General features: G+C 40.4%; 1 protein-coding gene across 1 annotated transcript in view; it reads left to right on the top strand.

Moving 5' to 3' along the window:
• The window catches only part of SYNE2 (spectrin repeat containing nuclear envelope protein 2), a 189921-nt gene that overhangs the window by 81282 nt on the left and 80778 nt on the right, over window positions 1–27861 (top strand). The window contains exons 50-64 of the mRNA XM_067295082.1: window positions 9–2115; window positions 3691–4013; window positions 4987–5131; window positions 5872–6087; window positions 6474–6739; window positions 7323–7479; window positions 10342–10497; window positions 13346–13486; window positions 13834–14016; window positions 14589–14726; window positions 16706–16891; window positions 18408–18530; window positions 20299–20481; window positions 24492–24617; window positions 27070–27264. Of these exons, the coding sequence (XP_067151183.1) occupies window positions 9–2115; window positions 3691–4013; window positions 4987–5131; window positions 5872–6087; window positions 6474–6739; window positions 7323–7479; window positions 10342–10497; window positions 13346–13486; window positions 13834–14016; window positions 14589–14726; window positions 16706–16891; window positions 18408–18530; window positions 20299–20481; window positions 24492–24617; window positions 27070–27264 (4645 nt within the window). The remainder of the gene's footprint in view (window positions 1–8; window positions 2116–3690; window positions 4014–4986; window positions 5132–5871; window positions 6088–6473; window positions 6740–7322; window positions 7480–10341; window positions 10498–13345; window positions 13487–13833; window positions 14017–14588; window positions 14727–16705; window positions 16892–18407; window positions 18531–20298; window positions 20482–24491; window positions 24618–27069; window positions 27265–27861) is intronic.

The following is a 27861-nucleotide window of genomic DNA, read 5'->3' as shown; positions in this document are numbered from 1 at the left end:
TTTGGCAGGGGTCCTATGAACAACACAGTTCTCCTGGAGAAAATTAAAACATGTATAGGGTCATTACACAGAGAAAGAGATGTTTTGAACCAGCTGAAAACTCAGCAGGAAAATTTATCTCAGCATTTAACGTGCATGGATAAAGTGTTAACAGAAAGCCAAATGAGGCAACTGGAGCAATGGTGGCAACACATGGAACAAGCAGTACAAAAGAAACATGATCAAGTTATGGCAGAAATCAGTGAGTTTAACCTGCTTATGAATAAAGCACAGGATATTCAGAGACTGATACAAGAGCAGTATTTACAAGGAGAGTTAAGTTCCTCAGCTGGAGGAAAAGCCAAATACCCTGTACTTTGGACCACAGAGCTACAAGACATTAAGCATGGTCTTTTTCTTTTAAAAAGAAGGATTGAACTGCAGATGAAAAGAATATGGAGTGATCAAGAAAAGATAACTTTGGAAAATTCCATACATGATTTGCAGAGCAAATTGGAAGCATTATCAGAGCAACAAACCCCTCAAGAGGATGTTCAGCTTCCTAGTCCCATTCTCAAGAAAAACGAAATGACAAGGAGGCTGAAAGAGAATATTTCATGGGTCAAAGATTCACTGTCCTTCCTTGATCAGAAAGCAGCACTTTTCCCCTGTGATGTTAAATCACAGATCAGAAATTGTCAGCAGATGAGGACGGAAGTCCTAGGCAGAGAGCCTGTGATTGTATCACTGGATGACGAGCTTCAGCATATCGGTCCCAACTTAAAGCCAGAGGAGGTCACTGATATGACCTTCCTTCTACAAGCATTGCAGAATTCATACAAGGCTCTTGTTTTAAAATCAGCTCAAAGATTACAGCAGTTAGAGCTCCAGCTGGAGGAGAGGCAAAAGCTTATTGCAGAAGTAGAAAAAGTTCACAGTCAGCTGCGAAACGCTGAGACACTTGCCAGGCCTGACGTGAACCCAACCAGCACATGGTCAGAATTAAGCCATCAGCAAGCCATTTTAAAGGAAATTTTAAAGGAAACGCAGGAAATAGAAGGGCTCGTCTCGTCCCATTGTAAAGAGAGCCAGGCTACAGCTGGCGAACTGAGCTTATCTGAACAATTATTTCTGACTGACCAGTTACGAAGTTTGAAGAATAGAGCAAGGAAAACACAGAGGCAAATTCAGAATAAATGTCATGAGGTGGAAAAAAAGATAGCTGTTCACGGAGAATTCTCTGAAAGAATAACTTCATTGCAGCGAGATCTTAATGATCTACAGCGTGATGAAATGAACCTGGAAGATGAATTATTAGGTGTCAAGCAGGAAGCTAAGGATAAATGCAAAGCGCTTAAAGAAAAAGTATTAGCTTTTCAGTCTAATTTGCTACAAACAATGAAGTATAAAGAAATATTTGAATGCATAGGTCTAAATTGGGACTCACTGCAGCTTGATGAGTTGCAAACTCAATTTTTTAAAATTAAAAATAAAATTGAAGGGAAGATAATGCACTTTGAAAATGTTGTTAGGGAATGTGATAAGCTTCAAGCACTGGTAAATGAAATCCAGACTATGACATCCAATACAAGAAGAGAAACTAACATACTAAATGATAGCTCTAGCTCTTCTCCTGCTGAGAATCTCATCTGTGCACAGATTCTGCTTCAGACAATTCAACAAATCACGAACTTAACCCAGGAGGTAGCAAATCAAATAAACAAAAATGAGGTATTTGATACACCATTCAAAGAATCTAAGATGCAAGAAATAAAGAGCCTGGAAAAAGATATTGAGGGACTGAATCAGTTTCTCCAAAACATGGTCTCTGGTCTCCAGTGCGTGAAGAAGGAAGATATCCAGAGTGAAGCAGAACATATATTCCACACAATAAAGCATATTCAATTAGAGCTCCAGAAGCCACTTCTGGTAGACATGAAGATGATACAGTATGAAAAGGTGCGATGGGAAGCAATCCAAAATATGGTGCCAGCAGTGTTTTCTGCTATTAAATGCGTAATGGAAAAAGATAGGGAAAAAAAAGGAGAAAAATCTCTTGCTGCTGGTATAGAAACAAAATTAGAAACACTGAAAGATCATGAAATACAACTGAAGACAGACATTGCAGCCCGTGTTGTAAGTATATTTAATAAAAGCAAAGTATAACCATATGTCTTTCCCCAAAATTTGGGTTAAGCGTCCATGAGTGTAGTGTTTATATTTTCATGACTTACATCCTCTGTTTAGTCTAATAACTGAATTGGACGAACATCTTCTCTGCATTGATGGGTATGACTGGAATCATGATAAGAAACTAAAGATGCAAAGAAATTTATTGTATTCAGTTTGATTATAATCAAGCAGGGGGGATTAGCACCGGAAGAGAAAGTTAAAGAGGAGAGAAAAGGTTGTGTTGAAATATTGGCTTGAGGAGAGGTTGGAAGCAGGTCACCCTGTATGGTTCTTGGGACTTAACATTTTCAGTAGCGACACTGATGTGAAAAAAACAGAAGTTCCGTGTTTCTACTCTAAACAGAGATCTTATCATTTGGGAATGTTCAAGGAGGGTGAAGAACAGCAGGTTGAAGCAATGTGATGGGGCCTCGGGGAGGGGAGCAGAGGAGACGGCTGGGATCCAAGGCTTTAACACAAGTACACAAGGCATTGAAAAGGCCTCGTTGGAGCAGTGAACCAATTCTTGGTGCCCTTGTCAAGAAAGATCCATTCAACCTGGAACAAGTGCTGTTAGAGGGCTGGGGGAAGTAGAGGGCATATCTTGCAAGGGCTGCTAACAAAGCTTAGTTTGCTCAGCCTGGTAAAGCGAGGGCATGGGGGAAGTCTAGCTGAGAAATGTAACTAGGCTGGAGGTAAACGTAATAGATAGAAATCACCTGGTTATTCTAAAGGGCAGTGTTGATACAAGGAGAAACGGTGTATGAATAAATTTAGGTTGGAAACCAGAAGAGTGGTAACCTTCAGAGCAGAGAGGATCTGGAACTGTCCCTGACTGTGCTCAAGTAATCAATGGATATGAATGAGGAAATATGAAGTAGTGGCTGTAGTAGCAGGGTGATGGACTCAGTGTCCCCTGATGGACTGATGGTCCTGCTGCCAGAATTTCTGTTTTGCTGTGCTTCATCTGCACTGCTCAGGTATGGCGTGTGAAGCACCATGCCAGGATTTCTCTGCTGTGTGGGAATCCCAGGAGCTGGCAAAGTCATACATCATTCTGTGTATAAATACATACAGGAAGAGGGTATAGCAAGAAGCAGCAGGCAAGTCGTAGTTGGAATATACCCTCTGGAGCTCATTAGAGTGTCAAAATACAGGCTTTCCTTATCTGAACGGGAGGTATCCTGCCATGTCCATAAGGGATCCTATGGCTCTCAGGTCCTCTCTATTCTGGAATTCAGTTTTCACCATCTGCTTTTCCCTGCCGTCCTTCTCTCTGGACTTTTTCAATAGAGGCAATTCCCTCGTACCCACTGTCCCTACAGCTCAGGGCAATCAGCCCATAGGTTATAGCATGGCTCTGTGGCTGCCCAGGCAGGGGAGTGCCTTCGCCACGCTTCCTCACCTTCTCAGGTGACTTCTGAGAGCATTGGTCTCAAAGATAATCGCGTGTCAAATTCTGAGAAGGCCATCTGGCAACCCAGAGGTGCACAGCAGTCTTTCCTCATTGTTCCTTCTGTCTTTTTTTACTGCTTCCAGAGTGCGCTGAGTGAGGCCCATAAGACTGGTGAGCTTTATACCAAGGCTGTTCAGAGAGCTGTCGAACTCCTCAGTGACTACGAAGCTGGAATTTGCTCTGCCACAGCAGAGCCTGGTGATTTAGAAGAGGCCCATCAAATCCCACGATGGAGACAAGAAGTGTTTGACTCTGCAAAGGCTGACATAGAAAACCTGTACTCCAAGCTGAAAAAGCTAGTGAAACCAGAAGATAAAATGCATCTGGAAAATACCTTAAGAGAACTAGTCAATAAAAATTTGACACTAAAGAAGAAGGCTCAACGAAAGGAAGGTGATGAGCAGAGGTAGGTTTAAGAGATCTCCCTAGATCATGATCCTTACTATGAGGAAAGTGACTGGTAATAAACGCAGTCTTGCTTCTGCTCTGATATAACCTGGTAATTTAATAGAAAGAACTGTAAGCAGCGCTCTGTTGTCCCTAGGTGTATTGTAATGAAAGGAAAATTACCAGACAATAAGCATATTCCTAATAATTCACAATGCACTCGGTTTTAGCATATTCCAGAAAATACATATGGTGCTGGACTGAGTGTGATATGAGGCCAGAATAAGAAGACAGCACATTTCCACAATCTTTAGCTTAGTGCTGGTGCGGCTCTAATGTATGTCTTCCCTGGCTCAAGAAAATCGAGACAAAACAGGACACAGGCCATAGCCCTTTTCCTTCAGATATATGCACAGAAGAGATTTGAAGCGCCTTCAGATACATGTACAAAAGAAGTCTGGGGATAAAGGACTTTTAAATTACTTGCTGGTCATCTAGTGCTTCTGGTTATGTTGAGCATAACCTTAAAATCTGTTTTTATACAGAAGGAACTGGATGACTATAAAGAACTTGGTAATAGAGAAGAGGCGATAAGGTATTGAAATAATAATTTTCGGTCATACAGATCACACATTGTAGAGATAAAGAAAGTGTCTGCTACAAACTGGGAGCTCATTTTGGGGCATGTCTGAGGAGAATAGAGACGTAGGTATTAGGATCAAGACATATAATTCTTTCAGCAACTCCATGGCTTATGTATGAATATACATACCTGTATTTCATTACCTCTGGGGCATTTTATACCTGAATCTGTAATATATCTCAGATATTGAAACTGAAATGTATAATAAATGCTATTTTAAGACAACTTGCAAAATAATTAGTAACAACTACTAGTTCAGAAGACTTTTTTTTAATTCTAGTCAGCATTATGGTTCGAGAGAGGAGCAACCACAACAAATTTTAATTGATCTGTTAATTGTTTCCTACAGGTATTTCGAAAAACACAAAAGCTACACAAAAATCAAAGATAAGGTGTGTGATGATCTTAACAAACTGAAAAAGGTGCTTACACAGTCTTTGTCCCAAATCCCAATGTCTTACAAGGAAGCTTTGGAACATTTAGAAGAAAGCAAGGTAAAAGGCTCTGAAGTACTTTCAAAACACATGCAAAACAATGGTGCAGCTATACTCATCAGCGTATGATATCAGAGCAGAAAGAAGTGAAGTTCTTTATCCTGCGTCTACATATGTATAAGAACATGGGATTTATTTAAATACACGTAAATATTCAGGATTATGATAGGCCATGTAAAATGAATATGTCTTTTTGCTGTGGAAAGCAAACACTATCTGTGATTAAGATAGTACTGCATTTATGTCCAGATCCCTCACTGCTTCTTTGCAGGACCAGGGCCGATCACATTTATAACCTTGCTGTTTTCCCTGAGATGGGAGAATCAGAATTTCTTACTTCCCCACCCAAGACAATCTTGCTGCCTCCTCAACCTATGCCTGCTATAATGAAGCTTTTTTCTATCTTTCTTGTAGTACTCATCATATTACAGACTCTTTGTATTATATGTCTGTGACTCCTGCTGGTTTCTTTTCCCTTCCAAATAACCAGAAAGAAGTAAAAGCAATCTAGTTGTTTGTGCATGCTGTTCCTCTGTTTGTTTTGGCTGTTTTACTTACTCCGTTTTCTCTGCAATCTTAGCCAATATAGAATTGCCTCATGAGAAATATATTTAATCAGCTCAATGGTGCGATTGCTGTTTTAATGGAGGATCCTAATCATGTCACTGAATGCTTCATTAACATTTCTAATAGATCGTCTTGCTTTATTTATTTGCTTGTTTATTTATTTCTCCTTTAAGATTTTAGTCTCCAGCATTGACTCAGTTGAAGATGATCTTGTGAAGCTGAGGCAGGTCTCAAGAGAGCTGACCAGATTGTGCAAGGGAAGTGACCAGGCACCGGGCAGGATTGTAACAACGCTCTGGGAAAAGTGGCTGGGTTTGCTTGAGGCTGCTAAAGGCCTGGAGATTAACTGCGAAGAACTAAAGCAGGAATGGAAATTTATCAATGAGGAGGTGAGTTGTTCAGCGAACAGTGCAAGTTTCGAGAAATGTGATGGGCCTGTGACCCTCAGCTGATAAAAAGCTGCATGAACTGCTGAGATGAGTGCAGAACATCATTTCCCACCCACTGATCGGCCAGCTAGCTCCAGCCAGTCTTGAATTTTGAGTCAAAAATGGTGGAGACGTTTATAGTATAAATTCTTTGAACCCAGCATGACTCTGTGTGTGGTGATGTGCTTTGTTAGAGCAAAATCAAAGGTTTGGGCACCCTTCAGAGGTTCAAGCTCTCTGGCTACGTTTCCCAGTATTGGTCATGTGTGTGAGTAAATGAATAATGTAATTTAAGGTGATGGAATAAAAAACACTTTATCTCATACTTCAACATGCTGTTTACTTAGCTGGAACGAGAAACAATAATTCTCGATAAGCTCCAGGAAGAACAGCCAGAAAGCCTTAAAGAGAAAGAAAAAGCCAGCAGAGAGGAACTGGTAGAATTGCTAGATTCTGTGAACTCATTTGAAGAGAACATCAACCGGCAGCAGCTCCTCTTACTCTTACTTCTTCACCGAATAAGAAACATCCTGAATATACCTGAAAATACTGAGGTAGAAGCTGCCCTTCCCACCTTGCATGAGATAAAGGCAATGCAAGACCGCTGTGAAAAGTAAGTGGCGGGAAATTTCACTCTGAAAGCCATGAAGTAGGACTGCTTATAAGCTCAGCATTTTACTGGGTTTTGAAGAACATTTGAAAGATGTAACAGACTTGCAAAGTTAATGATCGACCCTTGCTGGGTCACACCGTTGTTCCATCTAACCTGTCCACTGGCTCCAGCATGGGCAACAGGAGATACTACTTAGGGAGAACCTGAGCCTGGCCATGTCCTGTGTGGGCTGCAATTTTTGTTCGAATTTGGAAGGAATTGGAAGGGATGATGGTGAATTGTGGAGATCCCAAGCTTTTGCGAATTTAAATGAGATTCCATTTTTGGCTTGATTAGTTAAATATAAATGCTATCTGATTTAGCTTACTAAACGGTTCTTATTTAACAATATCTGAAGACTCACTTTTGAAGAAACTGAGGCAGTAAAGGACAGAAATGCAGAGATTTATTTACAGAAAATAATATCAAAATACAGGCAAATGTGGTTCTGGATGTATATTTAAAATATTAACATTTTCTTTGATTACTTCTAATCAGTGTAGAGTCTTACAATTAATGCGTTCCCCCTGGAAATCTTTTATAGGTTGTATGAAAAGGCTCAGGACCATAAGGATTCTGTACAATCTGAGATTCAAGAGAGGGGCAAGATCAATGAAGAAATAAGTGCCGTGAAAAATTCGTTACAGAACGCTGCATCTTTGTTATCACAAGATGCTACCAAAAAGGCAGGACAGCTGGAGGTTGGTAGAGGCTTTGTTACTGTATGGGGTCTTTCTGAGTGTATTTTCTTTTACACTGGGCCTTGAACTTGCTCCAAATAAAATTAGCGGCAAAATATGTGTCTATCCATATACATATTGACTGAAAGAGGATGAGACTGGTGTGTTGGGCAGCAGGATATGCTTGGCCCTGCCATGTCCTGGGTTTGAGTCCACCTCACTCTGTGTGGGCCAGTTTGCAGCCACATAAAATTTTTCAGATCACAAAGCGTCACAGCCAGTTGCATGCTTTTTAGGAAGGACTGCTTAATACACCCCCACGCACCTTCCCCCTCTGCATACCTAGCCAGGGCAGCTTCAGATGGTCTGTATTTGGTCTTCCACATCAGTGGTTTAATGTGGTAAATCTTTTTTGGAAATCAATTTGTGATCCAGACCGCAGGCTCTGCAGCCTTAAACTTGCACCAACCCAATCCACTTTTAACACCTCTCTATTGTTTCAGGATGTTTTTGCTATCCTTCTCTGTATCCCTGACTTTATGAAATGTTATTATTCCTAACAGCTCCTGAATATGTGTTTGTTTGTTTAGTATTTTAATTATATTAGTTTCTATTTAATGGTATTAGATTTATATTATTATTTTAAATTTTTAATCTTGATTTAAATTTAAATTTTATTTAATTGATTTATTCTTTTAACTATAGAACTTTGTCATTTATTTACTCTAGCCTGCTAAGGCCTATTAAGAATTTGGACACCACTGTGCTGAGTCTTGTACAAAAAATAGTAGGGGGTCCCCATCACGTACTCTCGTTAGAAGGTGTATGCTGGAAGCTGGCAAAGGGCTGAGGACGTTGAAAAGTACAGAAGCCAAAGAACGTGGTGGCAGAGATAAGCATTTTTGTAAGAGTTAGCACTAGAGAGAATTGCTAACTACATATTTAGGAAGTTCTTGAGAGCTGTTAGCCAGCATTACTGTCATGAAACATTGCGGATTTGTCTGAAAGGGCTGGTTTTCCCTCCGGAATTATGTCGAAATTGGGCTGCTATTTTAGTGAGTTCTTTATATCCAGGAGGAAATGCTACCAGTGCAAGTGCTTGGTGCCTGCTCTTCTTCCTCCCATCCAAACTGTGCTTCTCTGGTCAAACGAAAGATGGGGAATAGACCCAAGGGTGAGTTTAGAGGTCCTGTTGCTGACAGCAATCAGCGTAAGCAAATATCAGCAGCAATCCTCTCAGATGATTTGTTTGTCATTTCATTTATGTGACTAAGTAGCAGTATGTCACAGCATGCAAGTTCCTTTTGAAAAGAATCAACTGAAATAATTGAAAATTTATCCAATTTTACTTAACACAAATACCAGTAAGCCACAATCTGCAGGGCAATTACATCTGTCCTTCCAAAGAAAATCTGGTTTCTGTAAAATCTGTAGCGTTATATTTGGAGCAATAAATTGCATTTATCGAATGAAAATACCTAACTTTTGCACTTCCCGATGGCAAATTGAGGTAAGACAGTGGGTGAAATTTGAAGCCACCAAGAGATGACGTTGCAAATGGGAAGGTGATACCATCTAGTCCCCTAGGAGAAGCATGGAACAGTTTTGATGCACAACTGCTTTCCAGCTAAATAATCCGTGAAATGTGAGCATGCGTTTATACACAGATGCAGAGGTTGCTTTGTTCTGGAGGCTGGCGTTGCAACTGAGTCTTTCACATGCAAGTCAGGGAATCTGTAAACTCCCATAAATGTTGACACAGTCTTAATTGGGCCATTTGACAACAAGAAGCTTCCCTATGGTGGATTTAGGCATGCGACTGTTTCATGGTTTGGGTTGTTGGGGTTTTTTTCCTCTTTTTTTCTCATATTGGACCTAGTTGCTATTGGATGACAGGAAATAAATCTATTTCAGAGTTTTACATATTTATTCTGTGCAAATGTAATTATTTTTCTGAGAGAAAAGATTCCCAAGTGAAGATTGAGAATTACAGGATTACTATTACTCCTGATTTTAAAAGAAAAGGATGTTAATTTTCATGCCTTTTGTTGCCTGGCAGGAGCTTTAGATCACTTTCCGCAATACCTTGACTAACATTTGAGTTTCTCAAACAGCTGAGCATCGGAGAGAGGAACCATAAAACAAACAAACCAAAGTTTCCAACTTGAAACTCTAGAAAGCCTTCAAAACAAATGAGTTTCTTCATTCTTGCTGCGAGAGGACTTGGATCAGATTTGGTTTCTAGGCCACAGGCTGCAGACAGTTGTTCAAGTTTCTTTTATCCCATAAAACCTACATTCTTCATGCAGAACTGGAAACTACTGTTTCGAAAGGAGCCTGCTGGGCCGCTCTGCGTAATTGCCTGAAAGCGGACACTTCAGCCTGAAACCTGTTGCTTTTTGTGGCTTTTGTGTTGTTTACAATAGCGAAGGAATGAACACTGGCTATTAAAGGTCTTTCAAAGCAAAAATGCGCTTTTGGTAAAAGGGACAGCACAAAGGTTAACATTTAATCACAGAAGCACTTCGTATGATTACATTGTTATACCTGTCAATAAACGCCAGTGCGTCAGTTGTTTGACATGGAGTAGTATCAAATTTAATTAATTCTTACAGATTGAAAAGCATCATTTGATTAAACGAGTGAGTATTTCTCAAGGTTAATCCTCTTGCAGAGGTAGCCAAATTAGGTTTTATAACACACAAGTGACTTCTTAAAATCATAATCATGTAGGAAATATAAAACACTAAATATATATATATATGTATGTATGTGTGTGTATATATGTGTGTATATATATAGATAAATATATGTACTCACACACATGCACAGGCACTCCATAAAATTTGAGTAAAACTGGTGAAATTCTTCTTAATGCTGTAGGAGGTTCAGAATCTGATCGGCAAAGAGACTCAAACTCTTCAGGATATTATGGAGAAACTCCGGATCAAGTATTCTGAAATGTATACAATAGTTCCTGCAGAGATTGAAACACGGCTGGAGGACTGCAAGAAAACATTACAAGACCTAGAAGACAAGGTAATTGTGTAATTTTTGTATTTACTTTTTTGAAATGTTTAAGTACAGCAATATTTGATGACTATTATTACTGTAAATTTCAATTTGAAACATTAGCTTATTATTTTTCACTTGCATTTCCCTCTTGGTGAAAACGTATGTGTGAGGAAGAATTCCCTACGTTAACTCTCTCCTTTTAGAATAATCTTACACTGATCAATGTGAATATGAAAGAATTCTTTCGTTACAAGAGGCTGTGGAAGAGCCACTAACAGTAAAAAGCACATAGGGTCTTATGGATGCCGTCTTCTATCCTGGCTGTTTCTTAAACTGAACTCGAAGCCAAAGTGGATTGAGAAGTTTATATTGCTTAACTGAGAAGAGATTTTCAAAACTAAGTTAAAAGAGGATTTCAAAACTGTTTGTTTTTTTATCTGACTTGCACATACAGTAGAGTATTGTGACTGATGTGGTTCTTTATACTACCCTGGGGACACAGTTGTGTTCCTTTAAAATCAGTCAGGGAGTTTAAACAGCTACGTAACGTTGCCTCGGCTTTTTGCAGTGTTCTCTATGTACAAGGGGTATGGACAGTTAACTCAAAAAAATTAAAGGAAAATGGAGCAATCCTGTAAGTAATGCTGTAAGTTTGGGATGAAATTTTAGCTGGCTATAATGATCATGGTTATTTATTCATTTGTGTTATTTTAAAAATAAAAAATCTTTTAGTTCTTCCCTTTCAAAAATAATCATGTTTAATGCTAATTTTAAAGGCAGCTAATTTGATAAAACTTGAAAGCTTAATAAAACAATTTCTAAGTCCAGTTACTTGTTACTGTCTATCAGATTATTTATTCATTTTATGTTGCATTAAATATTTAGAGACATATTCATTACAGCTTATTAGTTTTAATTAGATTAACTTTCTAGTTTCTATTTCAAAATGGAAGCAGTCTTTTCAAAACCAATAATTGTGTAGGAGACAGAAGGAAATGGGAAGTAAAACAGTACTGATAGTTCGGGGGGGGGGGTTGTTTATTGTTTTGTCACACACAAAAAAAAGATTATTCCAATGCACACATTAAATATTGGACCAGAATTGGTCCTGGAATCTGGACAACTTTTTGCTTTTCACATCTGGTAGTGGAAAACAATAGTAACTATCTTGGATTTTTTTTTTTTAATGCATAAATGAAACAAAATAAATCCTAGTAGAACTGGAGTTTGATCTAGTTATATACTAAGAGATACCAGCATGAATTGAGTTGAATTAGTTTGTCGTATTTTAATGGCATCATGTTTTCTTTCCAATATGCTAACCTAAGAATGGACATAAATTGTATTTTTGATGCCATGCATTTTATATGATAAATATAATAAATTTATCCCAGTAAGAAGTCCTAAAAGTAAACTGCCCTACTGATGACCAAAGCAGCAACAGATGCAGTGTTTTATACAAGGAAGGAGATGAAGTCTGTGCTTGGTCTGCTTTTTCGGTTCCAGCTGTGTCACATCACTCTTACATGATTCTCTTCCATTTTTTTGGTACAAAAAAGCAGTACAACAAACATCAATAATTTTTCATGCTTGGTATACTCCAGGATGGTAGTAATGGTCAAGTGTTTAGTGATTACAGTCTGAGTTTGTTTTTCCAAAAAGTTTTAGGCACTAAATAAGTACTGGACTTGACAGCTCTTTTGTATCAGCAAAAGTGTTTCAGAAGAGAAACGTAGTTCTTTTTGTTAGGTATTTATTTTAATTAAAGCAATTGTATCAATACAATGTCCTATTATGGGTATCATATTGTTCTGACAATGCCTGTCAGAATCTATAAATAATAAAAAATGTTAATAATATTAACAAATGAACAAATAAAATGAATAAATAAATAAGTTATTAAATAAACAATGTTATTTATTCCTCTTCCCATGAAAGGATAAAAGTCTTCTGGTATAAATAGCTTCAAACTAGAATAACTCCTAAACTGGAGATTTTTTGCATCAGTGCAGCATTGAGCTGCATGTGCACATGAGCCCGCAGATCCCAGGGCTGCAGGACACAAAGAACACGCCAGGACTTACCAAGGTACCAAGGTACTCTGCTGGCCCTCACAGCTAACAGGGCTTCACCTTGGGCTAAAACCAAGGACTTTCTTAGTCCCTGCAGTTCACCTAGTCCGTGGTAACCCAGTAACTCATTGCGTGGCTCAGTTCTGTGCTTAGGCTGTTACTCAGCTTTGGCACATTTGCGAGTTTTTCTCTAGTTACACAGAAAATGAGGCCATGCAGTGTTCCTGTTTTTTATTTCTGGGAAGTTCTGCTGAGTAAAATTGAGTTCAACACACTTTATGGGGCAAGCTCGGAGCTGTTTATTTCTGTAATAAATCTCTAAAGGAATATTTGGGAACTCACTAAACATTGATGCACTTCTGTATTTCCTTCTTATTTCTTCCATATTTTATGGAAGAAGTAGCTATCAGCTGAGACATAATGGTCCCATTCTAGATGTTTTTTCCAGCATAAATCTAGATGTGACCCTTTCCATGGTGCAGCTTGATTAGCCTCTGCTACAGATTAGGGAAAGGCATGCTAAAGTGGAGCATCCAGTGAGCTGCGGTATTATTGCTTGTTTCTTCGTGGATTGCCTTTTTTGATCAGTCATTTTAAGTGAGAGGAAATGACTGAATGACATGTGAACGCTGTTGACATTAACATGTCTCGCAGCAAATATAATTCCATTCCTGTGTCTTTTAAGTGACTTGTCAAGAAGAACATAAAAAGAATTCTAATGGCTTCGGTAAGGTGGTGAGCAGAAACGAACAAGCAGATCTTTGTCATCTCCACTATCATTTTTCTCTTTACTCTGACAGGTTAGCACTGAAATCTTGCAGAGCTCTCCTCAGTACATGCTGAAAAGAAAAGCAGAGTCTATTAACAATGGCCTTCAAGCTATTGAAAAGATGTTACAACAGAAGAGTGAAAACATTGCAAAGGCCAAAGAAATTCAGAAGGTAATTTTGCCAGAATTCCTTTGGGGGTCTTAAAAGATTTTGGTTGTTTTTACAGAGCCTGGTTTAACAGGAGTTTAAAGGGGCCCTCCACTGATTTTGTGTCTGTAAAATGAGAAGTACAAGAAAACATTTACATGGTGAATATTTACGAATTCTTTCTCACAGAAAAATATGTGTTTTTTCTCAGCTGTGAGAGCTATGAACACCCGCAAATGCAGAGTGTTCTGTATTCTTGGTATCAGTTCAGAGACCTTTGCAATTCCACATGTCCCACATGAAGAACAAATAACTCTACTCTTACCTTTGAGCCTGAGCTTATATTTCATTTCCCCTCTCTCCACATGCAGCAAATCTGGGATATGCTGGACCTTTGGCATTACAAACTCAACGAGCTGGACGCTGAAGTGCAGGATATAGTTGAACAGGATTCCTGCCATGCGCAGGAGTTGATGGATATCTTAGTGACCCCCCTGCAGCGGTACCAACAGGTCTCACAACTCGCCGAGCGCAGAACTGCCATTTTAAACAAGGTAGGTGCAAACCTAAAAGTGATAAGAGTGACCCAAACTTGAAAAAAAAAATCGTGTCTTAAAATAAAAGTGCTTTGCGTAAAACATCATCAAGAGTTCTCAGATGAATGAAGAGTCAAAAGCCGCTCCAGGTTCGTTGGCTTACTGTAGCTAAAAATTGCTGGAGGGGCAAACGTTGCCTCCAGCTGCCAGCCCAACGCCCAGCTCTGCACCGTAGCTGACGGGGGTTAGCATGGTTTGAATTCATGCCCATGGATCTGTGATGAGATGGTTCTCTATGGCTCTGCTCGTGTGTTACCTGCTTAAATAACATAGCCACATAAGCCACAGCAATGCCCCCATGAAATGTAAGCTTGTAAACACCAAAATTGCTCTTGATTAGAAGAGAGAGCCCTAAATCATGAAAATGCTTCAAAAATTATAATTTTACTTCTTTATTTCACCATACAAATTTAACTGATCTTCATGAAAATACATTCAGTTTTCTTTTAATCTTACCCAGACGCATGTTTATCCTACACAGTGAATAGAAATGCATTCATGCTTTTTTATAAAAAAATGTCATTCTGTAGGCTGCCAACAAGATGGAGGAATGTGATGAACTCTTGAAGAGTATGGAAGTTTGGATAGAAAACACCAATTGCTTGCTAAGAACAGATGCTCAAAATGAGTCTGCAAAAAGCCTAAGCAAACACGCTGATGCCCTTCAAGTAAGTGTTAATGCAGATATACAGTCTTGTTAGAGCTGGTTGCTCGATATAGACATAGTTTTGCATTTGTAAGTCTTACTGGCATAAATAATTTACCATTTTCAGTAAATTCTCTAAGTAAAAAATACCTATAGCTGACATGCATGATGAAAGAAAAACAGATGTGTCTTTACAAGATGCCCAATACAAGAAAGACATGGACTTGCTGGAGTGAGTCCAGAAAAGGGCCACGAAGATGATTAAGGGCCTGGAGCATCTGTCACATGAGTAGATGCTGAGAGAGCTGGGACTGTTTAGCCTGGAGAAGGGAAGGCTCAGGAGGGATCTTTTCCATGTGTATAAATACCTGATGGGGATGAGTAAAGAAAATGGGGCCAGACTCTTCTCAGTGGTGCCCAGTGGCAGGACGAGAGGCAATGGGCACAAACTGAAACACAGGAAATTCAGTCTGAACATAAGAAAACACTTTTCAACTGTAAGGATGGTTGGACACTGGAACAGGTTGCCCAGAGAGGTTGCAGAGTCCGCATCTTTGGAGATATTCAGAACCCAGCTGGAGGTGGTCCTGGGCAACCTGCTGTAGCTGACCCTGCTTGAGCAGGGGAGTTGGACCAGATGATCTCCGGAGCTCCTTTCCAACCCCAACAATTCTGTGATTCTCTTTCAGTGTTGGATATATCTGTCTTGTGAAAGTGATGACCTTCAATATATCTAATTCCAAAAACGTGAGATTGCCTTTTACCCTGCTTTATGGCTATAATCAGTTTTTACTGCCTGAGTATATACAGTTCTTTCTGTATTGTGTTAGCTGATCCAAAATGGATAAAGCAGCCTTTTGATGTCCATGTGCTAGATGGATACTTTGAAGTGAATTGTGATTTGGAAGGCAGTTCTCTTTATATCTTGAAGGTAATTCTGATTGGTAATTTCAAGAATCAAATGTTTGTAATAATATAGAGAAAATCGTGGCCAGACTGGTGCCAAGGTGATTTCTGGCAATTTTATATTTGACACATGAGCTTTCTGCATGACTGCTTCTTGGCTTAGGCCTAGAGGGAGAGTTGGTGGTCTGCACATAGATTTTTGTATTAAAATTAATTAGATTCCTTTTCTGTGTTACAAGAAGTAGCCGACTGCCGTAGACTGATATGTTACAGATCACATAGCCATACTTTGGATACTGTGATTACCAAAATCTGTGACTGTTTACTTGACAAAGCATAAGCCTCCTGCACTTGTGGCTTGGAACATTTTATATGTTCTGGGCTGGAAAACTAATGGATTTGGAAATGCACCCAAGGCTTATGTTGGAGTCAAGGCATGCATTCAATCCTTTCTTTCATAGGCCACAGAGACAAGCGGATCACATGCATTGCTTGCAACCCTCATTGTTTGCATGGAGACATTCGCTGATTAAATCCAATAATGCCTCCAGTTAGTTGCAGGAGACAGGAAAAAATCTGTTCTGGAGCCCTTTGTTTCTCCTGCTGTCTGAGAGAATAAATCACTGCTGTGTTCAGGGCTGGTGCACAGAAAACCCGTTTTGTGTGTCCAGCTGATGTGTCATGTTCACATGCTAGGGTCAGCCTGGCTGTTGCACAGGAGTTGAGGAGGTGTCTTCTGCAGTATCTCATCTTGCTCTTTTTATTTTTGGGGGTGGTAGTGGGACCTTTCTGTGAGCGTAAAACCTTTGTCTGCATGCTTCCTGTCAGGCTCCTGTAGACACATTTTGTCTAATTGATTCCCTGTCATCATATGGGCCTTAAAATCGTGGCATTGGTCTCAGATTTCTGCCTGCAGCATGCAGCAGTTTGGTCTCCAAGGGAGTGAAGTGTTTTATTCTGAACTAAGCTTTTGGGGAAATGCAAAATGATAAATGATATACAGGGAAAGAAACCTGATCCCTTCTGGTCCTAACCTCTGTGAAACTGATGTTTTCCAGTGATGGAGGCACACTAAGCTCTTATTTTTGTCTCCAGATGGCTTTGGAAGACTCGGAACAAAAGCAAAATCTTCTACACAGCGTTTACTCAGAACTGGAGGACCTAACACCAGTCTTTGAAACAGACAGCGTAATGCAACAGCTAAATGAAGTAGAAGGTCACATAACAACTCTACAACATGAGATAGTAGAGGTTCTTCCACAGATCCAGCATGTGGCTGATGTAAGTTTGGCTGATCTCAGTAAGTGCCTTTTATCGAAGCTTCATCAGATGTTATGAAATACAGCTTATATTGCCTGCACAGAGCAAAGACATTCTGGTTTTTGTAGGCTTGCCAGGTGAATAAATTTAGTGTTTGAAAACAAACCAACAGAAGGTGCTGGGTATCTAATTAAGCTGTGAAGTTCAAGAATGTTGATGAAGTCTTTGTTTAGGAGGAGAAATATAGGGCTTGTTGACAGCAGATTAAAAGGACTTAACCTGCTGGAGGGCAGGGCTGCTCTTCATAGGCACCTAGACAAGCTGGAGAAACGGGCTGATGGAAACTTCATGAAGTTCTACAGAGGCAAATGTGAAGTCCTGCACCTGGGAGGCAACATGCCCAAGTATCAGTACCAGCTGGGGGCTGACCAGCTGGAAAGCAGCTTTGCCGCAAAGGCCTGGAGGTCCTAATGGACGTGAACTGACCCAGCAGCCTGGCCTTGCAGCGAGGAAGGCCAGCAGCATGAGCATGAGTGTAGCCAGGGGCCTCAGGGAAGCGGCTCTTCCCTTCTGTTTGGCACCTGTGAGATGAAATCTGAGTGCTGTGCCCAGTTTTGGGTTTCCCAGTAGAAGAAAGACATGGACATACTGGAGCAAGTCTAGGGCAGGGCCAGTGAGATGGTGGGAGGACATATGAGGAGAGGCGGGGAGACGTGGGGCTGTTCAGCCCAGCGAAGGCTGAGGGGGGGACTTTACTGCTGTCTGCCACTACCTAGGGGAAGAGTATGGATAGAGCCAGACTCTTCTTAGAGGTGTGCAGAGAAGGGATGAGCAGTAACAGACACAAATCGTAACAAGGGAAATTCCAGCTAGATATTAGGAAGAAAATTTTTGCAGCAAGAGTGGTTAAATACTGGATCAGAGGCCTAGAAAGGGTGTGAAATCACCATCCTGGGAGATAGCCAAACCCCAACGGGACAAGGCCCCAAGCAACCTGCTCTAAAGGGAGAAAGAGACCTCCCAGGGTCCTTTCCAACCTAAATTACTCTGTGACTCTGTCTTCACGGGAGTTCATGACCAACAGTGGTGTATGTGGATCCTTGTTCCTTCTGAAATGAGACTTTCTGTACAGTAAGCTGAAACAATGTAATTAGACCAGTTTTGGTCTAATTTACCATGCTGGTAAATAGCACCATTGGAACAGTGTCGTGTCACTACTGGTAATTTATAATGTGACTTTTCAAAGGTATATCAATTCTGTATTCAGGGTTTAAAGCAGACCAGGTGACCACAGATACTTAATTCCTCTGGACGTTAATGACGGTGCATAATTTGTAGTGATTAACTTCTGGATCAGCAGTGCCTATTAACATGTGCTGCATATGCAGTGCTTGTTTTTCAGTATTTCTTTTTCAGTTTCAAAGACATTTCTCTCTCTCTGGGCAAAGCATGTTCTCAAATGCAAGCTGGTTTAGTTTTTGGAGGGAGTTTCTAAATTACACTATCCATAAATATTCTCTTTGCTCCCAAAATCTAGGAATTGGATGCCATTGAATCTGATGTAAGAGTGTTTGAGAAGGATATTGCCAAAATGAAGACAATCTTGTCATCAGAAGATCTGTTAGAATTTTCTCCTAAAGACCATCTTAAACATGGACAGGTCCGTGAAAACTCCTATATAAGCCTTTTTCCTGTTATATTGTATGCATAAATTACCAGCTTCCACAAGTATAAGGCTGTTTTGGGACTGCAAACTACCATGAATGAATTTTTAGAGTATAATTGGTTTACATGCAAATCCTAAGGTGGGAAATGGAGACTTTTGGGAGATTCCTTTCAGAGGCACACTCCTGGTGTGAACTAAAACACTATCGAGGACATACCCATAGACAACTTGAGACAGACATGTGGTGATCCTCTCTCTGCAGTGGCCTTCCTCCCTTAATATGAGTATACCACATAAACTCACATTTTCAAACATCGCTGCCATATTGAAGCGTCTCCATTTTTTGAAAAGTTCATGGCCTGATTTTCAGAGACATTTGCTGCACACTCCTCCACTGAGCATCAGCCAGTAGGTAGTCTGAAAGTCTGAATATCAGGCCCTACATTTCCAAAAATGGAGGCAAAATTTAGCAGATGCTTCTGGAAACGTAGGCTGCAATGACTAATTACAAAGCCACTTCACACATGCAGAGACTTCACTGCAAAGATATCTTGGCCAGATGGTTTTCCCTTCTCTGCTTGAGTACAATAAAGCAGAGCTTTATGGTATCTTTTCTTTTATACCACCTGCAGTCCACAATGTTAAGCGGACCGAAATGCAAAAGGCATGGGTTAGGTTTCAGGGGAGAGCTAAAAACGTCGTCATACCTTTCATGTATCAGCTTTCTTATCTGGTGAGCAATTTTGTAATGGCTACATTATATGGAAAAACTAAAGAAGAAATATGTATTCTGGAAAATAATGTTTGTCCATTGCCTTATTTTAAATTGAACTCGGGATAGTATGCAAAAATCAAAAAAAATCCTGATGCAGGCTGCTTCTGAACAAGAGAGTAAGCATCTCTATTCCAATTGGAGCCATGTAAGTGAAATCTTCCTGAAAGGGAGTCTAACAAAAATGTTAATAATGAAAAGGACTTTGTTTTATTTTTATTTTTATTTATCCTTTTTTTTTTGAAGTTCCCAGTTAAATTTGATCTCAATAGGATTTCCTGTTTCTTTGGAAGAACCAAGAAGTTGTGAGCTGGTGTTGCCATTCTGTCTTTGCTAAGTGAATCACTAGGTCTTCCACAAAATGTGTATTGTGATGTGAAATAGCGCACATTTCTGTTCACCCAGAACCGATACAGGTGTTTCTAAACTGTGTATCCCCTTGGGGTGTAGCAATGTGAAATGCTGTGTCTGTCAGGAAAGCCGGCTTGTGAGCTTTCTTCTGCCTTCCATCCCAGTTCACCCACCATCTTAGCTGTGCTGATAGGACTGTCTCTAGGATCTTCAGAAAGAGTTTTAACACAGAAGATTTTATGGCTGGCTTGCAGCACAAAGCAAAAGCCTGAATTGGCTAGAGTAACATCAGAGGAGTTGGGCAAGTTTTTAAGCTGTCTTTCCTGCCAAAGATACAGGACTTCAGAATGACATGCTCGGTAAAACAGTAGCACTCTGGATGTGACCCTCTTTTATCACTGTGCAAACTGTATGTGTGTATATGGAGAAAAAGCAGAGCTGTAAATATAAATTACTACTTTTTCTTGGTTAGGCAGCCTCAATGGATTTTTTTTAAATTTGTTCCAGGATCAAAATATTCTTCCATCTTAAATGGGAAACTCGCTTAAGAGAACTCTTCCACATCATGACAGTGCTATATATTTTCAGTGATTTTTCCAACTCAGTATCACATCCATCATCTATCCTATATCCTAATAGGTTATACTAGACCACGTTGGTCCCATGCAGAAGACCATTGCTCATATACAGTCCTATGAAGAAGCACTTCAACTGCCAGGGGTGAAAATACAACCTTTTCCAGTCTTCCAAAGGGCAAGACAACTTTTGAGAGAATTGAAAAAATTAGAAAAAATTACTAAGGAACAGAATGAGCTACTGGAGGTAATTGATTTGCATTCATTGATTTAAGAAAAATGTTTTTTAAACTGTTACCTTTAATTTGTAATCATCTTGATGACTAGACAATATTGTCTTACAGGAGTATAGTGTACCTACTATGTCTTCTACATCCTGGTTTTAGTTTTGTTTTCTTCTGTTTTTTTCCATGTAATTTGACACTAGAACAAAGTCTGCTAGGTAGTCTTGAAATTCATTTCATTTTTTCATTTAAACATAGCAGTCACCAGCTTCTGTTCCAAAAGTCAACTCCTTTTGGCACCTTGTGGTGTTTTATAGTGTTCTAGAAGAAATATAGGAGCAAGTGTCTTATGACCCAGGTTCCCACAATTGATGATTTAAGTCCAGCGTCATTTGCAGGTGCTCATGTCAGCAACATTCAGGTCCTTAAACTTACCTAGAAATTCTTCGTTGACAGCCCTTATGTATACATTGATGGCAATTAATAGCAATATTGAAACACAGCCAGCCCAAAGCTTGTTCCTAAAGATGACCTCTCCGAATCATTGAGCCAGGAAAGTGACCATTTCCTTTGGCTATCGCTTGCTTAATTCATGTTTTAAGGCCGGCCAGCCCCTGCCCTTGGAAGGCCCTATGAAGGATGTCTGTGCAAGCGAGTGTGTCGCAGGGGTCTCCGAGATGTTGGTGGCCAGACCTGCTTCTGAAGTGATACAATGGGATCAGTGTGATGTGCTGGGAGGGCCCTGCCGATGGGTCAGCATGCCTTAATTCAAGCACAGTATCAGGCTGAAGCAGCTATGCTGGCTCCAAACCTCAACTAACATCTCTGCTGCGCTGCACTGAGCCATGCGCTTGTAACCAGCTTGGTGGGGGGATATCTGCATCAACGCTCCATCACCCAGTGGAGATGTACCTTGGGGCAGCCTGGAGTTCGGTTGTACGTGTCCCCACGTCAGTAGAGGTATGGGAACACTCATGTGACCCATCCCTTTCTTGGCAGGGTGATAACAACACCTAGCAAAAATGCCACGGTATTTTTCTTTGGTGGTGTTTTCCAAAACTATGTTAGTAAAGCCGAGTGCATTAGAACATGTAAGTTCTGACTAGGCATTTTGGAGGCCAGGCAGACACAAGTGGCAGCTAAAACATGAATCTCCAGCTTTGATTTTCATTTTGTGCAATTAAGAGCACCACGAACAAAACTCAAACAGGCTCATGACTAATGCATGCTTGCACTTGAAAAGAAGCAATGATGCTATGTAGTCCGTATGAGCCATAGGATCTTCTTTTTAGTCCATATGGTCTCCTAAGTCTGAAAAATGGAGATGGTAAAACACACCTGTTTCAGACAAGGAGTTACCAGGCTGAATATTCAAGAATTTGCAAAGCACTTCTAAATCTTCAGAAGCAGGGTGCTTTGCAAGTACAAAGTATTATCATGAGACTTCTAACTGGTTCATGTGGAGCATTAGGTCTAGGTTTAGATTTTTTCTCCTTTTTGGAACAGCTATAACCCTTTTTGCCCAGCATTTGCCTTTATCCGGTAGGCATCCAACAATCTGCAGCTGAGTGAGATTTCTTTGTGAGAAAGCAGATTGGAAAAAATGCATTTCTTGGCAGCTCAGACATCAAACTGTGCAAGAAAGACTTTCCAGTCCTGTTGAGTGGATTGAAAGCAACAGTTCTACAATGAAAATCTATCACCAGCTAAGACATTACAAAGGATAAAGCTATTAAAGAATGGCATTATTAGCATTACATTAGAATTTTAGTAAGTATTCTGATCGAGAGAAAGCCAAATTGGAGGCAAGCTACCCTTACAAATATATACTTTTTTTTTCTGGGTATTAGTTTTGAAATTTTAGCATTTGGATGTGTTTTACTCTCTGTGATGCAATAGGATATTGAAATAGTAACTTTTGTATAATGAAATTGTAGTGTGAGAGCTAAAAGAATCACCTGTAACAGAAGCAAAAACCATATTTGGTACAATACAACTGTAAATGCCTTGGGGCAGGATTTTAGGTGACTTATATTTGCGTTGAATGTTGGCCTTTGTTTTTTATTATGGTCTGTCAAGCACCACACCTCTCACTGCCTAAATAATGTTACCAGGAAGAGGAGCTGGAAGCCACAGCTGCTTCCACCAGTTTTCTGTGCAAGAGTGGCAGTATTTGAATATTTGATGATTTACTGTGCTCATTTTGTAGTAAGCTTTTTTTGTAACAAGTGCAGTGCCTACCTACTCTTACCCTACAGGCCAGTGAGTTGTTTTCCGAGCTTAGGTCTTCTAATATTCTAATATTACCACAATATGGAAAATAAAGAATAAAAATTAAACATGAAGTAACTCAGAGAGAGGCTTTGTGTCTAGGCAGTGATTCAGTCCCATAAATATGGCGTAATTTGCATTGTTAGGAAGGGATTAAAATAAGTTGGATTTTTTTTGATCCTCAGTTGGAAGGCAGGGAACGGATGCACGCAGTTCAGGGCTGTTGAGAATATATAGCCAGGCAGCTGTATTCACATATTGGCCTGCTGTGAGAGAATGAATTTGAGCTCATATTCCTTAGTTAGTCAAGGAAATTTGAGAAACTGCACATTTCACCTGTTACTGAACTGTTAATATGGGAGTATATGTATGGGTAAGGTTATATACATAACTGGGGAATATCTTTTTCAGAAGGATTTTGGGTTTTCCATTAAAACTGGAAAAACTTATTTGTATTTTTTCTCCTCCTCTGATTCTTTAGCGATAGCATTAAATTATAGTTCCCAATTAAACATCTTCCTCTCCAGTTTGGCTTTTTTTTTCCCCCCTGCCAAGTGGGAAAACAATTTTCTCTTTATTTTTAGACCTGTAAGTAAGAGAAATCATGTAGAACCTGACTCTCGTTTGCATTTTATGGGGAGGGAGTGCTGTTGTGAATTGGTGGCTGAACAAACAGCATGGTTATTGTTCGTAGCAGGAGAGACTCTTTGCTTTGGAAGGTGGAGTCTGTGCACTTGCAGCTACCAACCTCGCAGGCTGCTCAGATGCTGCCCTCGGCGGAGTAAGTTTAAGCCTGTCGACAACAGGCTGCGTTTTCTTTGTTCCCTTTTGCAGCAAACCTGAGGAACAGTCCATAGATACTCCGGGATTCTCAGGCCATGGGCTGGAAAACACAGAGCCACCAACCGTTCTGTGAAGTCCATGTTTTCATAAAATATTCTAATTTGTAGATGCAACAATTTCTTGGTTACCTGAAGCCTTGTGGCAGGCGGTTGCTGACAAACAGCAGTGTGCGTGGGGAGACTGCCGATTTCTGCCCGAACAGTAGAGCGTGGCGGTTGGTGAAATTTTATTGTCAGTGTTCAGATTAATAGAAGTGTATTTGGCTGCTTATATGTAATATGCTTTCATGTTAGAAGAGGAAGCTCATGCAAAGTGGAAATACTTATCATTTTATAGGAAGTATTCAAATAGTCAGATACTGCAGTTGGCGTATTCCTCTGAGCCACGGTTTCTGCCTGGTGCACAGCACCAGTCATTTTTGGTAGGTGCAAAACTAGCTGGCAACGGAGACCTGAGCACCAATAAGAAAAAGAAAAGAAAAGAAAAAAAAAGAGTATGTTTTCTAACTCGATATGAAACTGAGAAGAAGGAAGAACCCTGCAATTTCGATTTGTTTTTAACCTGTTCTGAATTCTAGTGAACGTGATTAAATATGCCCCACCTTGCGTTTTATAGCCCAGCACAGCCATCAGCGGAGTTCATAGCTCTGCGGGGAGCAAAGACGTGCGCCTGGGCAGAATGCCCACTGCACGGCTGCGTACGGGCAGAGCAGAGCTTGTTTGTCTTTAATTAGTGAATAATGAACCTGGTGAGGATGGGATTCTGGAAGGTTGGTTGAATGGACGCACAGGTTTTTTACATGTAACTACAGATGCAAAAACGGCTTGAGTACTCTTCTGCGCAAGTTTGTTGCTTTACTGACTAGTTTGTTTCTGACCTAATTAATGCAAAATGATTTATGAGAATTATGCTTTCACAGGAAGCTGTAAAGAAAACAGAAGAATGCGAGCAAGAAATTGAAAAGTTGAAACAATTCTTAAAGAACCACTTGGTTGAAATGTCACACGAGAATCAGCCACTGGCTCAGAATACCTCTTGCCCTGAGGTGGGTTTCAGTTTTTTCTCTCTCTGGTGTCTGTGACTTGTCCTGACTGACACAAATCACAGTAATGCACAGCACTGAGAAAACAGCAGTGTGCTTCTGCTTTCCACAACAGTCATTTCCCCATGCAGAAAAGCAGGCAAGTGAATGCCATGCATGTGACTGCACACATGTAAGTTGTCACCTACCAAGAGATATTTTAGTTAATATTATTTGCAAGGTGCGTATATCTTTAACAATCCACTCCTTATCAGTTTTGGTGTGTCATTTGTGCACGTGTTTGGATATCAACTTCCTAGAAAGATCTACAGTGCTATTTCTAACTGTTTTGGCAAGACTGTATGTAGCACCAATAGCCTGCCCGTGCTCAGCATCCTGCTAGTGTGGATGCAGCACATGTTGCTGGCAGAAACAGCTTAGGGTGGTGCATAAAGAGAGCACTGTGTCCATTTCTGATCACTAGCCATGTAATGGTACTTTTGGTGATTCTGGTTAGATTCCTTAATCTTTTCTTGCCCCTGCCTGCCATGCTATGTTCTCATCAACTGATAAAAATGTGTTGCTTTTCTCCCTGCAGTTGTCTTTGTTTAATGGATGAATTGATTATTTAATGCTAAAATAAGTAAGATATGTTTTAAGGACAGCACTGCAGAAGTCAGAAAATGACTAATTAAGTATAATAGCCGTTGATAAAATGCCTCCAAAATGCTCAGTTTCTTGCAGTCAGTCACAATAAAGTTAAAACACATGCATTGTCCTTACTTAGCAGCCTACTGAGTGATTATAGTTATTAAGTGTCTAGTGACTGTGCTTTCAGGTGGTTGAATGCTGGAGACTTGATGCTAGTACTAAGCATGACTCATTTCCTGCTTCTTGTTTTTGTCTTTGAATGTAGCGCTTTGTTTAATAGCACTTGTTTTAGAGGAAAGATCTCTTTCACAATTGTAGCATTTCATTAATAAAATTAGTAGTGGAAGTGCTTATCTTATTGAGGGGCTTCAAATAAGGAAGTGATATCAGTAAAAGAAGAGTGAACTCAGTTTCTGTGTGGCCCTTGTTAGATTTCTGGGAGGGTTTTTTGGCTAGTTAAGTTTGCAAAGCAGTAGCTGGTGAGTTTATGCTGTAAAGTCTCATCCTGCAATGAAATAAATAGAAATTCTCTTCTTAGTGGAGTTTTTCTTTAAAATATTGCAAGTTATTATGGAATGGCATTTCTTCATTTCCATAACTTTTTCTTGCCTCTACCTTTGGAAGATTTCACCTTGTGTTTTTCAATGGATAAAGGGAAAAAACATCCATATCTGAGGTAAGCTCCCATTGTCTTCCAAAGATCTGCTGGGGTTCCTGGCCTCACTTTCCCAGCACAATTAACGGAAGAAGCAGTATTGGAGGCAAAACCCAGGAATCTTAGTGCTTTCATCTGTCACAGATTATTACTTACATAGCTTTATTCACACTGTGATAGAGCAGCCTCTGGAATCAATGATCTTGTTATTATTTCAAGCATGGCATCAAAGTTTGCTCTGATGGACTAAGACCAGTCTGTGATGGGATATTTAGCCATTTCTCAGTCTTCTGAGCAAACAGCAGTGCAAAGAGCGTTGGCACTTTCAGTAACAAAGGAAATAGAGCCTCAGGGGCATCTTTTTCCCTGCTTCCCTTACTGTGTTATCCCTTGTCCTTTCTCTGCTGACCTAGAGACATGGTGGTAAGGAAAGGCCCTAGCAGAAGGCTTTGAGGACAAGTGCAGGCTAGCATGATAGTTGTGTCCAGGGAGGAGAGCAAGACAGGTTTATTTCCTCCTTTGCTAGTGCAAAGTTACTCGGGCTTGCTGTTTAATCCCTGCACAACATCACCTATTTTCTTCATACTTCCTTGGAGACCATCGCTCCCAACAAAACATTCAAAGACAGAGGTGGTTCTTGTCCTTAGCTACATCACTAAAACTTTCCCAAACAGTTTGCATTTCCTTCTTTCACACAGGCTCCAGCAAAGATGACACAGCCCTGAGCTACCCACCACCTGTGTATGCCCTCCTCTGAGCTTTCCCAAGTGTTTTGTGTCAGGCTTGCAGAGACAGTAGTTGAAAGTAGCATCACCTGCTCTGACTCACCAAGCAATGCAACCCAGCTGCATTCCCCTGTCCCAAGCAGTACTCAGACTCCCATGGCCATGCAGGACCTAGTCAGAACGAGTTATCCAGCCTTTCACATTTCTTTTCCAGGCTATCCATGTCTACATTACAGGTGGCAAGTGCTGTCCTGAGCTGAATCTGCTGCTGCTGTTCTGCACGTATCCGGACATCTAATGTGGTGACAATGGGGAACTGTCCCAATGCCCACAAAAAGGAAAAAGGGCAAATAGCCCCAGTAAGATGCATCACTGGTGTCAGTTGTTACATTATCACCTGGTTAAGTAAGAAAAATGCATACTTACAGATGTCATTGCTCCTTAGGGAGAAATGGAAGCTGTAAAAGAAGAAATCATCAAGCTGTGCCAAAAAAAGGAAGATATCCTTACCAGGATGAAGAATTCAATGTCTGAGCTTCACCAGCGCTTGCATCAAGAAGTGCCTGAAGCAGAAGATGAACCCACAGCCTCTGTATTAGCAGAAAGTGACTTGATTGGGACCGATGATCCTGAGCAGCAGGTAAGCGGAGCACCATGCTGCGATTGCTTACCTGGGAGCTAAAGAGAGAAGGCAAATACCTCTTCTTCCTCCAGGAGGATTGGCATGTGAGAGAGGAGCATCCCTGCAGCTGTGAACCAATGCTACTTCTCCTCCCCTCTGCTACAGCTGCATTAGCCCTGCATGCTCTGCTTTTGGATGGTCCCAGAAGGAGTGGGTATGACTCATGGCTGGGAGAGAGCAGGTGCCTTGAGTTATTTTTTAGCATGGGCAGATACAACAAGAAGTTTACATCATGCAACCATCAGTGAAATGCTAGTACTGCAATTCCATTGACAATCAGTTGTTCTGAGATCTTCAGTAAATGGTTTTCATGGAGCAAAAAGAAATTTGTCCCAGATTTGTCTGTGATGTTAGAACATTACAGCACAGTCACAAGTCCCAGTTTTAAGAGGTGCTTAGTCCCTGAAGCTTTCAATTACTTTAATTTAGAGTGGCAGATGCTCAGTGCTTCTCCAGACTTGGACCCTAAGTGGTAACTTTCCTTTAGTTTACAGGCAGAAGAGAGGAAGCTTTTACTGTTGCTGTCATGAATAATGGGGCTGTCTCTTTGTGTGC

Source organism: Apteryx mantelli, chromosome 4 (genome assembly GCF_036417845.1).
Source record: "Apteryx mantelli isolate bAptMan1 chromosome 4, bAptMan1.hap1, whole genome shotgun sequence".
NCBI lineage: Eukaryota > Metazoa > Chordata > Aves > Apterygiformes > Apterygidae > Apteryx > Apteryx mantelli.
The sequence above is the reverse complement of the archived record's forward strand: the minus strand, read 5'-3'. Positions and strand labels throughout refer to the sequence as shown.